This window comes from Miniopterus schreibersii (genome assembly GCF_964146895.1).
Source record: "Miniopterus schreibersii genome assembly, chromosome: 3".
NCBI lineage: Eukaryota > Metazoa > Chordata > Mammalia > Chiroptera > Miniopteridae > Miniopterus > Miniopterus schreibersii.
Window position 1 is genome coordinate 68,466,955 of NC_138103.1, and position 16,684 is coordinate 68,483,638.

General features: G+C 41.5%; 1 protein-coding gene across 1 annotated transcript in view; it reads right to left on the reverse strand.

Annotated features, from left to right (window-relative positions):
* The window catches only part of ARHGEF28 (Rho guanine nucleotide exchange factor 28), a 245,968-nt gene that overhangs the window by 113,681 nt on the left and 115,603 nt on the right, over positions 1-16,684 (reverse strand). The window contains exon 9 of the mRNA XM_081132719.1: positions 16,612-16,672. Coding sequence (XP_080988845.1) covers positions 16,612-16,672 — 61 coding nt within the window. The remainder of the gene's footprint in view (positions 1-16,611; positions 16,673-16,684) is intronic.

The following is a 16,684-nucleotide window of genomic DNA, read 5'->3' on the forward strand; positions in this document are numbered from 1 at the left end:
TATTAATCACGCTACAGGTAAACGGCTCTTCTTCCTGTGCCATAAAGGATGTTGCATACTCAGTAATTATTGCTAATAAACTTTTTACTATATGACTGTATCCCCTGGAGATACACAGGTTTTCCTGTTGAAATTACTTTTATAATATAAGTCCCTTCCTTAGATCATCTATAAAATCAATAAAGTCGTTTTTTAAAAATACACTTTTTTTTTAAGTACAAAATATATTTTTTTAATTAATACACAGTTGAAAACCAAAACGCAAAAGAGGCAGAAACTGGGTATTGAGCAACAGCCAGGGACATTTAAATCAACAGGACTCTATTGTCAAGGTAACTCTGATTAAGCAAACCCAAAACATTTACCTTGTACTAAACTCCCTTCACTTTTATTTTTAAAAGGAGAATTACCCATGCACGATACAGCAGAAAGGTAGGTTCAAAGTGAAAGACACATAAGGAGTAGGGTTACCTCGGGAGTCTCGGTGTGAAGTATTTACATAGTGAGAGTTTTGTAAAGACAGGTACAAACACGTACTTCATCAAGAAACAGTCTGGCAAAGGAACAGGGAAGAAAAGGGTAGGAATACAGGGGCGCCTGGCCTGGCTCCGGGGAAATAAATAAAAGAGCCCGGGATCTACCTTGTCTGGACGCCCTCCGTCGAATCTTCATTCTGGGGAAGGAAGGCCACGAGTAGTTAAAAGGCGAGTCCGAGTCAGAATCCATCCTTCTGTCTGGGTGAAACCCACAGACCCGACGGCCGAGACTCGGGCAGACTCGGGCGTCCCAGCCAGGAGGCGAGTCTCCGTGTGATGTAAAAGGAAGGAGTGGGGCCGAGTGAAAAGCTGGCGAGCACAGGGAGGGAGAGGCAATAAATGTTTTGCTTCCTTCAGGCATTCGGGCATGTAGACCCGAGAAGGAGGCTGTAAATATTAAAGCCAAACTAGGGAAGTAAAAGGAAGAGAGGGAGGGAGCTGAGAGCCGCACTGGTACCTCACAGTTCAGTTATTCAAAAGGTCATTGGGAGCCAATGAATCATTAACTCCCCTCTTCTGGTCGCTGGAAATGGAAATGGAGAAAGGTAACTGGGATTGAAAGAGCTGCTTGTGATTCAAGGAAAGCTTCCAAAGGCAGGCGATTGTTTCGATCTGGAGCTAGAGTGTCATTTCTCAGAAAAGCCACCCCGTGCAGTGTCAGATAAAGGCCGAGGTTTACATGTGTGGACAGCCAGAAAGCGCCTTACACACGCAAATGGAGCCCATCACAGTTGGGGCAAGGATTTTTCCAGAGCAATGTACCCTCTCATACCATGGGCAGGTCTGGCAGCCTTTCAGATCTAAGAGCCAAAACAGCTCTGATAGTTCATTTAACGTCCAGCCTTCCCACCTTTTTAATCCTGAAGTGGTTGAGAAGCTTTACATTTTACACAGAATTGTGTACTCCTCTCACTAAATTCAGGCAAAGTCATCTACTACTATGGAGCACAACTGAGGTACTTTCTCGAATTATCACCAAGGCTGGCTGTCGATCATAAGGATTTGGGCGCCTTTATAGCTCTGATCTAAACCTGCACTTCGCTGTCTCAGTAGAGCTAGTGACTAATTTACCACAAACCAGCACTTCTTAGGCAGCCTCCCTGAAGGACTCTGCAGTCATTAGCATTCAGTAGAAGCTCATTGTCGCCTCCCATAAAGCGTGACACCCTCAAACTTACTTCCCCCCCCCAGAAGCACACAGATGCACGTGCCCCAGTTAAGCTCAAGCGTAGCAACCAAGACCCGCGGGGAAGACACATGTATCCCGTCTCCTAGGGGAGGCTCTTTTAGGCATTTCTTTAAGTAGCAGTGAGAGCAAGTAGTACTGTGTTTTGTTTTGTGAGGTCATCTGATACCCAAATAAAGTAGAGTGAAAACAATATGAGGATCTAGTTGATCCCGCAGGTTTAGAACATGGCAACGTATGTCTTAATTAACATTCGTCTCTTCAATTATTTCCCAAATTGTTGGCACCATCGTGCAATGCTGAGTAAGGAAATAGATGCATAATCTGCTCCGTGACAGCTAATCCGTCGGGGGGGGGGGGGGGGGGGGGACACAGGTAGAAGTGGAGAAAGGGGAGGAGCCACTTAATTTCAAATTCAAATCAAAATCAGAATTTCATAAATCACGACTATGTTTTTCCATGGTTGGCTACAAAAATATAACATATAACTAGAACAAAGTACAACTAGAAGATAATTGCAAACATTACAACTAAGTGAAAATAAACATTAATACATTTCTACGTTATGGCTTCTATTTGAATAATTAAGTATTCCTCTTCATCAATTAGGTGCAATTGTAAGGATAAACCGCTCTCGATCCTTACATTAGGTAAGTTTTAGTCCATATGAATTTTTAATAAGAAAACAGATAAAATCTTGTGGATGGGTGTTTCCATTCATTCTGTTTTAGGGCTCAGAACAGCGCCAGAAACACTGTAGGCATGTGCTGAGCGAATGCATGATTTACACTTATTTGTCTCAACTTGTGGGTGAAGATCTTTACGTAACAGCTGTTGTATTTTTTATATCCTCTTATTGTAAACATGTACCTTGACGAAGCTACATGAACTCCTGTCCAGTGTTTGAGTATTTGTATTTTATTCATCAGGACAGTGTCTATATTTGAAAACAGAACAATACTTATGGGTGGAGAAAACACATTTTTCTTTAAGGCTCCAGGCAATGCTTGGGGTGTGCCCTGGGGCTGCTTCAGAGGTGTCTACAGACAAAAGAAAGGGAACCTCCACCAGTAGAGACAATCATCAAACTGAAATGAAAGTGTCGGACCAGGGGATACTATTATCTTTCTCTCATTCTCATCCAAGATGAAGTTTTAGAGCCACTTAACTAGGATAAATCCCAGGTCAACAAACTACTGGAGCAGGCTGCCCCTCTCTTAACTATTAGCAATAATAGACAAGCACTCAGGACAATGCAGACAGAGAGATAAGGAAGAATTTTGTAAAATACATTTCTATTAGTTGAGATTCCAGGTAGTAGATCCATCTTCATATAATTTTCCCCAAGGCACAGTCCTTGTTGATCAATTGAATATCAATTGACTATTGATACAAAAATTATTCTGACAATAAAAATACTAGGGCCACCCAACCAATATGTGTGAGAAGCCCAACAAGAAATTTTCTGTTCTTATTTGCTTTATTATTTATCAACATCTTTTAAAGAATAAAATGACTTCCACTAACCAGCCATACACAGCTCCGGTAACATATGAAGTGAAGTAGAAAATACGGCATCTGCTCAGCCCTTTCTGCTTTTAGGCCAGCTCGTTTTCTTGCTCACCTCCCAGTTGCTCCCAAGTGTAGGTCATTATCCTCATTTTCTATAGTAATAGACTATTTTTTTCCATTGTGCCAATATTTAAATTAATTCAAGATGTCATTTACATCTCATTCATATTCACTGCGTTAATTTCTTTGCTTTCTCTGGCTGATTGCAATGGCAGTTGGCAGAACTCAGCGATATATCCCCAAGGCCCCTTTCCCACCAGAGAGCATGCAGCCGTTACAGCGCGAGCATGAGAGAGTTCCTCAGCCCCACGGTGCCGCCTTCAGTCAGAAAGCCCTTCACTTAGAAAATGACCTCCAGGCGGGGACAACCACCCAGGGCAGCTTCCCCAGAGAGCCGCAGAGAGGGGGAGCTTCCCTCCATTCTCCTCCTCTAGGGACCAGGTCGCCTACCTTTCAACCTGGATAAAATTAAATCTCCTTAGAAGAGTATTTATATTTTGATTTGAATTATAGTATTTATACAGTTTTCTTAGTCTTCATTGGGGCCTCAAATTCCTGGAGGGCAAGAACTGTGTCATAACTTATATTTTTAAGGAACCACAAGCCAAAAAGAAAAATCATGAATTTTTGGAGTCACACATATCTAGGCTCAAATACTGGCTGTGTCACTGATTTGCTTAGTGGCCCCAATCAAGTCACTCATACTTTCTGATCCTCAGTTATTTCATTTAAAATGGGACCATAATATCTATACTTCAAAGATTTGTGAGGAGCAAATGAGATAATAGTAAAGAAGTTAACATAAGTTAAGTTTTCAATAAGCTTTAGCTTAAATATTCAAGTTTCCCTTTCATTCTATTTCTCTTCTACACTATAGACACTGAACTACTGGTATCTTTACCTCAGAAGTTACAGCTTGATTTTCAAAACTGAGACATGGCAATGTGCAAAGACGGTCCCTAAAACCATACCAGGCAGAGAGAGGAAGAAGACTTGTTTTTCTTTTCTGCTTCCTTGTTTGACCACCGGAGACCACAGTTTTTAACACTGCAAGACACCAGTCTTGAAAATGTCATGACAAGTACAGGCCAGAGGAGACAAGACCCCTCATGTCAGGACAGGCCTATCCCAGATAACTTCAGCCAGCACAGCGACAATTCAGCATGGCCTCGGGTTCTAACATTAGTTGAAAACCAAAGAGTGTCAAACTCTTCCTCAAAATCCCTTAGAAGGACACCATGTCGTCGAAGCCCAACCCAAGCGGTTCTTTGCTGGAGAACAGCATTACTTCGGTTGGGCAGCGGGTGAAGTGGTTGCTTTCATTGAGAGGCCATGTTATACAGAACGTGAGGATCTTTAAAAGCACGACTCATGTCCATGTGGTAGGATGTGCCCACTTATAAGAAGCACGGTGGGAACAGCACAGTCACATCTCCAGGGTCACACGCACTCAGGGGGTTATACTCACAGGATGCAACCATGGGTGGAGCCACCCAAGGTTTAAATTATTATTTTTCTCCCTACCTCCCCATCCTGTTTTATATTTTTAACAGAGCCCATAAAATTGAGTTCACACATACTACATGTGAGGAATTCTAGGATTCTACTATTCATAATATCACCTTATTTTTATTTTATTTTAGATCAAATTTTTTAATTAAATTTATTGAGGTTACATTGATTTAAAAGATTATTTAGGTTTCAAGTGTACAATTCCATGATACATGATCTGTGTATTACATTGTTAGCTCACCACCCAAAGTCAAATCACCTTCCGTCACCATATATTTGACCCCCTTTACCCTTTACTACCCCCTCCCTCCTTCCCTCCGAGTCTATGAGTTTTGGGTGGTTTTTCTTGTTTGTTCATTGGTTGCTTTCAGTTTTATATCCCACATATGAGTGAAATCATATAATTCTTAATTTTTTCTGTTGGACAAACAATCCAAATTTTAAAATGGGCAGAGGACCTAAACAGACACTTCTCCCAAGAAGACATGCAAATGGCCAACAAATATATGAAAAGATGCTCAACTTCACTAGCTATTAGGGAAACGCAAATCACAACTACAATGCGATACCACCTCACACCTGCTAGAATGACTATTATCAACAAGACAAATAAAAAGTTGGAGAGAGTGTGGAAAAATGGAACCCTTGTTCACCTTACTTTTAAAAATAAGATTTTTTACTGATTAAACAACAAAACACAAAGATACACTAAAAAATACACTGATGTCTGGGTTTCTCCCCCAGAATTTCAATTTATTGATCCGGTGTGCAACAGACACTGGGGTTTTTCAGACCTCCCAAAGTTTTGACTAATATGGCACCAAGGTTGAGAACCACCCAGGAAGGATTTTTAGACATAAAGATTCCCGAACTGTGTCCTAGAACTAATAAATAGGAATCCCTGGGAATGGCACAAAGAAGCTAATTTGAAAAGGTTCCCTTAGTGCAGTTACAAGAACTGACCAGTTTTTATAAGGACTGACCAGTTTGGATCCTACGTTGTGAGATTAGATGGTTAGGTGCCTGATACCAACCCAGCCACCCAGCCTTTTCTAGGTAGGAAATAAAGGTTGGCTGGTGTCTACATTTCCTCTTGCAAATCCTGCTTTTGTTAGTACTGTGAAAACAACTCAAAATCTGTTAATAATCACTGTCACCGTAAGAGTACAAAAAATTATAGCTACTGAAATTGCTGTTAGGTTTTTTTTCAATAGAGACAGTTAAATGTTATATATATTTTAATGTTATAAATGTTTCTGTATAAGCTGTTTTTTAGACAAAATTTTGTACTGACATGATTCACTAATTTTCTAAATATAAATATTTTAGCTTTTAGTTATTTTTAAACTAATGAACTGTTTTATACTCATGATTGTTTTCAATGAATTTTTATGGTATTTTAGGTTCCTTTTGAGTTCCATGTCTTTCCCGTGTTTTCCACCACTGAGAAGAAATTGAACACCTGTGCTATGGAAATGCATAACAGCTTTTAGAGTGTACTTAAAAATTAAGTGTGTGTATACATATATATGCACTTAAATTAATTTACTGGAGATATATTATGTGTATTTTAATCAGCTTTATATATAATAAATTATTTTTTTCCCAAGAAAAAAAAAAATAAGATTTTTTAAAATTTCTCATCTACCTTTATCACCTTTATTTATTTCAACAAAAAACCTGCATCCCGCTTCAGAGGTTCTGATATGCCCCCTTTTATCACTCTATTGTCTAAGGAAAAAAATGGGTAAGATCTAAAAATTCAACAAGAGGACATTACTTGTATTATGATATATCCACATGTGGTATAATAAGGAAATACCTAAAGCACTTCAGGATAGGAAAATAATAGATTTTCTTACTGAAACAACATGTTAAAGAATTATATTGTCAAGGCTTCCACCAGTGTTTTGTATTGCTACAGATACCGGTTCTACTTAGATGATTCTCTTAAGAAAGAAAAGATCCTTGGTGAACATCAATTTGTTTTAAACATTGAAGTGCCTGGGCATAATCTGAAAGGAAAGAATTAGGCTAAGTTTTTCTAAACAATAAATTGTGAAGAATTTTGCATTTATCTTGGAGAGGCAGCTCTGGATAGTGGATGTGAGGGGTCCTGGTGGTGCAAGAAGAAGGATTTGAGCCATGGGTCTGGAAAGAGAAAAGGTTGAAGGGGCAGGAACATGTCTTGTTATAGTCTAAGGAGAAAAAAATTCCTTATAGCAGGAAGAGCCAAGACGGTTAGGGAGAGATACATCTGTAATTACATTTTAGGTTTGCTCTGATAATGTTCCAATTCCAATTTTCCCAAGCATGCCAAAAAAGTTTCTTCCCTGCCACACACTTATTCACAAACTTATTTTTATTCGTTTTAACATTCACAGTTCGACTAGTTGCCCTAAAGACTTTCATACAGTTATTCACATGTAAATAAGTTAACTATGAGGTCGAAAATGAGCGAAGAATTTCAATAATTAGTTTTACCATAAACTCTAAACTATCAATTCTGAAGCTAAAATTCACACAAAATGTAATGGATGGCTCATCTCATATACGCTACTGGATGGAACGCTCCTGCTTCCAGTCCCCTCAACTAACAGGGCACGGAAATGTGTGCGTGTGTGTCCTAACCTATGTACACACACATATCTGCAAATAGTTCTCCATACAACCATGTATGTCTGTGTTAACTAGTCATGAGTGCATACTGATGTCTCCAACCCTAATTCATCAGCACATGAATCATTCCAGCCTCCACTCCTTGCTTATCTACAAACTCCCACTCCAAGTGAGAAACCTGGCACCTACTCTACATAATCCACTTACTTGGTGGCTCATTTCCCTCGCACATTTATAATGGCATCTGAATTGTTAACCTGTGTCCCGTGGGAAACAACTTTGTCACCTAGAAGACAGTGCTTATGTACAGTTTCTTTTGCTTTGATTCTTGCAGACTCTACTCATTCCCAAAGGTACTGAGGTCTGCATTCCCCACCCCCTACAGTAAGGTATTTCACACATACCTTCCCTTGTAGATATGTTTAGTAGTGAGTCTTTTGTCACATCCTGCATTCCACCAGAGATCCTCCAACTTCTTAATTTTTTTATTTGCACAGATTAAAGTTTACTCTGTGTCCATACATTCTACAGGTTTTACAAATGCAGTGTCATATATCCACCATCACAGTATCATAGAGAATACTCTTAGCACCCTAAACAAAAAACCCACAATGATGGGAATACGTAGAAAAGACACGGAAGCCAACTGAAAGATTCCTATTGCCAAACCCAGAACACTCTGAACAACGAATAAAGTAGTACTAGATTATTACCCAAAGTATACAATAAATATTCATGAATCCATTCTGACATAAATAATTGAATAAATAAATAAGGGGGGATACAAGTCTCCCATATAGAAGAATTCTGTGTAGATGTTTTACCCACAGTAAGTATATAAATAACTTCCAACTCATGAAGTATGAGCTGCATATCGTCACTTCCTTCCAAAGAGTCCAGAAAGAGCAGTAAGAAAGAGTAATTTCACCATGGAGAAACCTGACAAACCCTACCTTTTCCAGGTGACCAAGGTCCTCATTCACAGTGATAAGTAATGTTGATATATATGCCATTGATAGGATGTGATGAAACTGGCACTTTACCTCTGTGGACTTCCTTTCAGAACTCATGACCCCAGTTTAATGATGGGAAAATATCAGAAAAATATCAATTGAGGGACATTCTACAAAATACCTGACCAGTGCTCCTAAAACTGTCAAGGTCATCAAAAACAAGGAGAGTCTGAGAAACTCTCACAGCCAAGAGAAGCCTAAGGAGACATGACAACTAAATGGAATAATATGGCATCCTGGGACAGAACAGAAAGGGGAATTAGAAAGAAACTAAAAAATCTAAATCAAGTATAGACTTTAGTTGATGATAATGTATCAATACTGATGTATTGTCAAGAAATGTAGCACAATAACATATGATGTTAATCATAGAAACTGGGGAAGTAGGGAAATGGGCATATGGGAACTCTTTGTATTAGCTTTACAACTTTTCTGTAAATCTAAAACTGTTCTAAAAAACAAAGTTTAAAAATGTCAAAGGATGGAGACAAAAAGTACAGAATCTATGTTGATTAAATGTTTGGAATTCTTGTTAAAAGAATGTTTGCATCACTTATTCAGATGTATAGAATTCAAATCAAGCACAACATTCCATTTCCTTTTGCTTAACTAATTATGTAAAGCTACCGTGTAACTCTGAGGGAACTGATTAAACATTAAAAATTATATGCTGAAAATAATTTTAATTTTTTTAGAAACAAATAGTGTCTCTTTGGGGTTACTAGTCCCAATAAGGAACTCCCATACGCCACCTGTGGGCAGGTGAGTCTACCTCAGTTAGGTCAACAGAAACCCTCTTGGCACACAAATCTCAAGAACCTGGATGAGACCCAGCTCGCTTACTCACAGTTTTCTTCTCAAGTTCTAGATACCTTCAACTTCACTCTTTACTCTGATTTTTTGTTTGTGATTTTAAATATTATAAAGAAACAACAGATTATTTACTGCTGGGTCTCCTACTTGACCTCTAATTGCATCACGTCTTCTCTATATTTTTACTACACATAGTCTTCAGCAGAATCTCATACAGAGAATAAATTCTGTTGGCTTTCTTGCCCATGCCTAAAGTAGGGGCCGTGTTTCATAAAAATGCCTTCTAAATTAGCAACTCTAAAAGCTAAAGCAAATTGTCCCAATAAATTGTTAGAGCTTGTACTGCCTGGCATGAAAGCTAACCAGAATCTTAATTGGCCTAAAGTCCCTTCCAAGGGATTAACCACTGGTACTCTTCCAAGGGATTAACCACTAGTACTCAGTAAAAAACAAGCCTAAATGCACATAAACACATTTTACACTGCAATCAAGCCCACAGCCCAAGGAGTCCCCTGTGAGGGCAGTTCTTTCATTGAGTGTCTGTGCACACAGGTTTTCTGAAGTGTTTCAACACAAGAAAAAGGGAAGAAATTCCTGAGGAATTTTAACTTTCCATATAAAAATTTTATAAATGCTATTTCCAGAATATATTTCATATTTTTCATTTGTTTCATAATTAGTTGTAGTTTCCTTAAATGTTTTACTTGTTTGAAATGTATAAGCTAATGCTTTGATTTAAAAAAACATCAAAATAAACTCTTTAGGGATGGAACCTATGGAATTAACTTATTCACTAAGCTGGTTTATTTGAACTTGAAGATATTGTTTTGGAGAATGAAACATTTAGAGTTCAGAGAAAAAAACTGCCATTTCCCCTCCCTTGATTACATTTCAGAACTTAAGGTAGTTTGTGAGCTGAAAAAGGCAATTTAGATTATACTATAGGCACTAATGCCCAAAACATCAGGCATCGTCATAATGCCCTTATAACATTAGTGTAAACCCAACTCCCTTCATCCCAATCTGTGCTCCTCATACTAAACCATCTCATTAGGGTTCAAGTAGTTAGGAATTTTTTTCAATAATTTTTCCCCCAAAGTTTTCACATTTCTAACATCTACGATAATATTGATGGTGACAATCATTAAAAGTCTGCAGACCTAATACAAATTGGCTTCCATTAATTGCTTTTATAAGCTAAATTCCAAATATATGGAAAGCCCAGTAAGCCCAGGTGATTTCAGCCGAGCAGAGCTCCCTTAAGCTAAGGAACCATGTCCCTGTTCGAAGCGAGGCCACACCTGAGAATCGCCTGGGCGCTTTTAGAACTCTGAGGCACAGGGTGCCCTCCAGACTGATTAAATCAGACCTCTCTGGGGGTGGACCCAGCCTCCAGGATTGTTACAGCTCCAAGGTAATTCCACTGAAGTTAAAACTTGGAAGAGTTTAGAACCATAGGATAACTGAATGCTTAGATCAGCAACGCCAACGCTTAACCTTAACTCACATATTGCTTTTTTTTATTTTTTAAACCTTGGTGAGCAAACATTAAGCAGGACATTAGACCCATCGTTGCTTCCTAGACTTGGGAATTATAATTTAAGATGTGGTTTTTTTAAATTTTTTAATTTCTTCTTAAATCCTCAACTGAAGACATGCTTAGAGAGAGAAAGGAAGGGAGAGAGGAAGGGGGAGGGAGGGAGGGAGAGAGAGAGAGAAACAGATTCGAGAGAGATCAGCCGCCTTTGCCCTCCCTAGGTGCCCCAACTGGGGATCCAACAGCAACCCAGGTATGTGCCCTGACTGGGAATCAAACAGGCAACCTTTCAGTGCACAAGACAACGACCAACCAACTGAACCACTCAGGCTGGGCAGGTGGGTGTTTTTTAATCAGAAGAAAAGACAATATGATAAACTATAGACCTCTAGTAAGGCTTTAGTTTCTTCATCTTTCCTCATCTATATAAATATTAGCCTTAAAAAAAATCCCAAAATTCTTTCTTCTAATTTATGGGATGAAAGTCTTCCAATAAATACTCCAGTTGTCTAATTTAATGAAAATTTGCTTTACTTACATTCTACAACAAGAATTTTATCCAAACAATGAAGCCACAAATATAAAAGGCAGGACATTTGTGATAAGAGAACCAAATTGAGCTTCTAACACTCAGCAGAATCCCAGTAAGTTAGCAATTTCTTCTACGAAAAACAATTTTTAAAACCTCAACTGCAATAAGAAAATTTCACTTAACAGAAGGCGTAAACTTTGAGTCAATTTTTACAAATAACTTTGCATTCCCAATGGTCTTCTTGGGATATTTTTCCATCCCCAGCCCCTTGATTTCAAAACCAAATCACTTGTAAGCTTTGGCTTGCGGTAGAGAGGTGACCCCACCCCGAATCCCAAACAAAAGAAAAAAAAGACTGATAAAAGGGGAAATCCACAGTAGCTTGTATAGCCTGAGGCATAGAGAAACATCTGCCAAAAATTTGGCTTACAAAACTTATTTTTCCGAAGGGTAGGAGCTTTACTAAGATTTCCTCTCCTTTTGTTTCTTTTTTTTCCTTTTTCATGTTTCATTCAACATTCTTGAGATCTCAACATAGACACACATGTGTTTTCAAATAATAGCCAATAGAGAACCAGCTTCCACTGACATGGGTCCTAGATCTTAAGATTCCACACTTAAGATCTGGTTGGGAACCATCACACGACTGTGTTTTCACAAACTTAAAAATACTATTTTATAAGCTTTTATAGCTTAATAGCATTAATTCCATTCCCGAACTTTTAGTTAACATAAGAAGAGAAATATTAACCTAATTGGTCTTACTTATTTGGTGGCTTGCCAAACTAGCACCACTGACTGCACCTCTCCGCCCAGCTCACCACTGAAACCCATGGGCCTCTCCCAGACAGATGCGCAAATGGCCATCTGGGAGGAAGAGACTGCACTACACCCCACATTCTGCTCTAGGGGGGCTGTTCCTTCGGATCTTCCAACCATCGCCTTCCAGTTCCCTGGGCTGACGTTTCCCTGAGCTGCCTGTGTGGCCTTTGACTGCCCTTCTTGGTCTTGTCTGTGGCATGGGAGGTGTGTCATCTAGGTTGAGGGCTCTGAAGCACCTCGCTTCCTAATGTGTGCTTCTGTGTTTCTACTCCCTTCTGTTCCCAATTGGTCTGGGTGGGCTTTGGGGTATCAAGTCAGGTTTCCGCCCACACCCTTCTCTGGTTCATCTGTCCCCCTCATGCCCAGCCTCCCAGTCCCAACACACACTAAGAGGCTTTCTTTTTCTCACATCATGTATAAGTAACAAACAACAGTAGCAATGAAGTGACCCCAAGTGTTGAAGAATAATTGGGATTCGAGCCTCAGCACATACTGACAACCAGGCCACTCCTCAAAATCAATACATAGTATTTAAAAAAGGGGGGTGTTTTGTCTGGCCCATAAATATATTTGTCGGGAGACTCTATGACATTTCCCCTTTCTTCTTAGAAAAGTAATCCATATTTTTTGTAAAAAAATGGTCACAATCATTTTAAGCTACCTTCTGAAATGGAGCCTACTTATGGTATATAATGTTTAATGAATAAACGACACAAAATCCTACTGTTTACAGGATCCCAACTGTATAAACAATAGCTACACGGGAAAAAATACTGGTAGGGAATATACCAAAATTTAATAGTGGCGGCTTTGGAGTGGGAAATTATAGGGATGTTTTTCTTTTTTTCTACTCATTCTAAAATTTCTGATTTTTCTACTATGAGCATTTACTATTTCTATAATTTTTTTAAATAATTTTTTCCCAAAAAGCTACTTAGCCGAGATATTATGTTTAAAATCTTCTCTGGCACTTGTGCCAAGCCCACTGTCTGCAGCCAAACCTGGGACAGCTGACACGGTACTGCTTCATGCCCAGAGCTTCAAGGCACTGGGGCTGCCTGAGCAGAAAGGATGACACCAGCCAACGCCACCACCACCGCCCCCAGTGTGTCTCCCTACCTCCCTTCCATCGTCCCCCCACCAGGAAAGTTAAAACATGCTCACATAGTTCTTGTTTAAATAAGTCAGTTTCACCAAATCCTTTATTTTTTCCCATCCAAATAGTCATACAACATACAATTTTAGCCAAGTAAGCTTCAAATAATCTTTAGTCAAATGCAGCTATAGCTGATAAATTATTGCAAGAAAATGGCTTCGGTCTGAGTGTCACTAAATCTGGCTATCAATACAGCCTCACTCACCACTTGTTGAGAGAGCAGGAGTGTCACCTTCCAGGAGCATCTGTAATTCACCTGAGATATCGGCACTCTTGTGTCACAGTCCTCAGTATGAACGTAACTTTTAACTGCACATAATTTCTAACCAGGCACATGGTTTTTAATCTTTCAGATTCAACCTTTTGAAAGCAGAGTTTGCAAGAGAGCAACTAATCAAGCCATTTACAGCTTTGCTGATCCAGCGATGGTTTCTGCATCTGTTTGCAGCTGGGATTCCAACAGGGCAGCCAAAGCTCGGCCATCCCACTGGATTCCCACAGGCTGTCTTCTTGCTCCTGCCAGATGTTCACTTCCCTTCTCCTGGGCACACATTTGCTGCTGCCCACTACTGAGCTTCAATTTCTTAATCATATCTCATCCCTTATACTTCTATCAGGGACTAGAGGGACCCTTGAGCCAAATGACCCATCCCTCCTCCTTAATTTCTGTATTGATCCATTTCATCTACCTTCTCTTTTTCCATTTTCTCCAAATGCTTTGCCCTCTCCTCCCATTCTACCTGCCAAAAATGTGAAGGACCCACACACTGAGGAGTCTGAGACGGCAGACGGAATCAGATCCCACTGCAACAGCCACAGAGTTGGATTCCAGCCTCCCTTTGGAGCAATACACCAGGCCCTACAGCAGCCACAGAGAACGGGGCCATCGCTGCTGACTCACCATAAATGTAATCCTACTGTCCCTACCCACTGAGGTGGTTGGGGGGCTCTGGCTTGGATGAGCTCACTAACTGTTATCCACCCAAGACATCATCCCTCCAATCAACATTCTCGGTGTATAAACTAAAGGTCAGTATGATTCTTGACGCTCTGATGGGTTAGCAACAGCAACACACAGCTAACTTCCAGTGCAATATATTAAATAAAATTAAAGTGCCAATCCCTCAGCCACACTAGTCACACATCACACATTCTAGAAACAGATGTGGCTGTTGGCGCCCATACGAGAGCAATGGGCGACCATACGCAGATATAGGGCATGTCCATCATCACAGAGCGCCCTATCGAAACAACACTGATGTAGTTTATGAGCTCACACTAAGCTCATGCAAGCCATTTTCAATAATGCAAGTCAGCAAAGACAGACCTTGACCCCACATGCATCAGCCCTTCCCTAGAGACTGAGCAGGATATAGGCACATATAAAACAGCAAAACAGTCTGCAAATGGCCTTGAGGAAAAGCCGTTTTCAGCTGCAGACTCCAGCTTGTCATCTGACAATTGTTCACTGCTGGCTGCCCCCTTCTGTAGCAGGCTCTTTTAAAATCTATCATCATTTTCCTTGCATAAAATCAGGCGACTTTTTTTAATCCAAAAAAGTTTAACAATAAGCAAATATTAGCAAGAGAAACAATCACTCAGAGCCCTTTCATAAATCACTGGGTTAATGTCACTCGGTTCTCTCTCAGATCCTTCACTACGATCTTCCTCCAACACAGTGACGTTACCGACAAAACACTCGGATTAGGTCAGGCTACCGCAATTCCTTGACGTGTGTCTTCTCTACCCAGCAAGTACACCGGGGTGAGAATGGAGTGCGTTTTTAAAGCTTAACATTAAAATAATCCTGGTATTTCCTTCTTTCACCAGCCAACACTCCTCCCCACCAGCCATTTGTCTTGGTAAACATTCTGCAGAGTTGACATTCCTGGAAGAGCCATGCGCTTTGTGGATGCGACATCCTGGATGCGTGAGCAAGGGCCATGCTCCCGGCTTCAGGGCCACCGCAGCCATCCACACGGAGATGCCGGCTTTCCTTTCTCTTCCCCCTCCAGAAGCCACTTATTCCTCTTACCTTATATAGCAGAAATATTAGAGGCGCGTGCGCTGCTGGGTGCGGGCTGACTTTCTGCTCCAGTTTCAGGAGCACCTCACGCACGGAGATCCAGCAGATCGCCGCTGGCTCGCGGCCAAGGCGCCAGGCCCTGCCAGCCACCCGCGGGCGCTTCCTCCTCACCCGCTTCATTCTTCATGATTTCCCAACCGCTGCTACTGCTCTGCCAACTGTCGGCCAAAGGCGCCCATAGCGCGCCAGGGGCCTGCAGGGAGCACCCCCGCTGGGCCCCGCGCCCACCGCCACGATTAGCGCAGCCGGGACACGGCTTGGTTTCCCCGATTCCACATCAGCCCGAGCACTTCACGGCCGCCTCGCCCTCCGCAGCTCCCAGACTGCTGTGCCCTTGCGCTCTCTAGGCGTGTGAATGGCGCATCTCTGCTGAGCCTGAACCACCAACTAGGGAACGTGTGCTTCTCTGCTTCCTCTGGGCCCAGAGGCCTTCTCAGACCACCCGGGCGGCAGGCCGGGCCTCTGCCCAGCCTTCCGAGGCCCTCAGACCCAGCAGCTTCATCAGGATCTAACTCAGAAGAGGAGTCTGGGGCCCGTCCTAGTCCTGAAGAATTAGAAAATGTCTGGGAAGGGATTTGGGGACAAGCCCTCAGGGAGCTGTGAACTAGAACGCGTGGGGCAGATGCGCATTTCCTTGTCTGTGGAAAGATCCACCTTCCCCTTGCCGAGGGGCCTCCCGCGTCCTTGGAACGACACCCACACCACAGCCACGTCCCAGGACAAGCGCCTGGTCTTTTCCTGAGGCCAGGGGGTAAGATCCCATAGGCTCAGCTCCAAGGGGGCTCCACTGGATATCAAAATGGGACAGTGGTCAGCTTGGGGTTCCAGGGCCAGGCGGAAGGATGTTATCAGTCTCACTTCCACTGCGCACTCCCCACCCATGGGGTCGCCTCACATGACGCAGGTAGTGCCTACTTCACGGGAACAGCAAGGGGACATACAGGTCGCCAGCCAGAGCTGGCTCAGAGCAAAACTGCGCAGGAAAAGCTTTCATTGCTTTGATCTGATTGTTTTGCTTTTTAGATGATACATGGAGACTCAGCCCCTGAAGTCACAGTATTGTAGCTGATGCTGCAATGAAAATACACCTGAGTGGGTTTCAAGAAACAGATAAGGCTCCCAGGAAGGAAGACTTTCTTTTTTAAATATATTTTCTTCTTGTGCTCCGTACACCTGGGACCGTGATGCCCCTGGGAGTGCAAGGGAAAGCAATGTTTTGGAACCTACCTGAATCTCGAATGTCCTGGTCTTCATGTTCATTCGGTTCGACCTCCATGCTTTTCACACACTGGAAAAAATA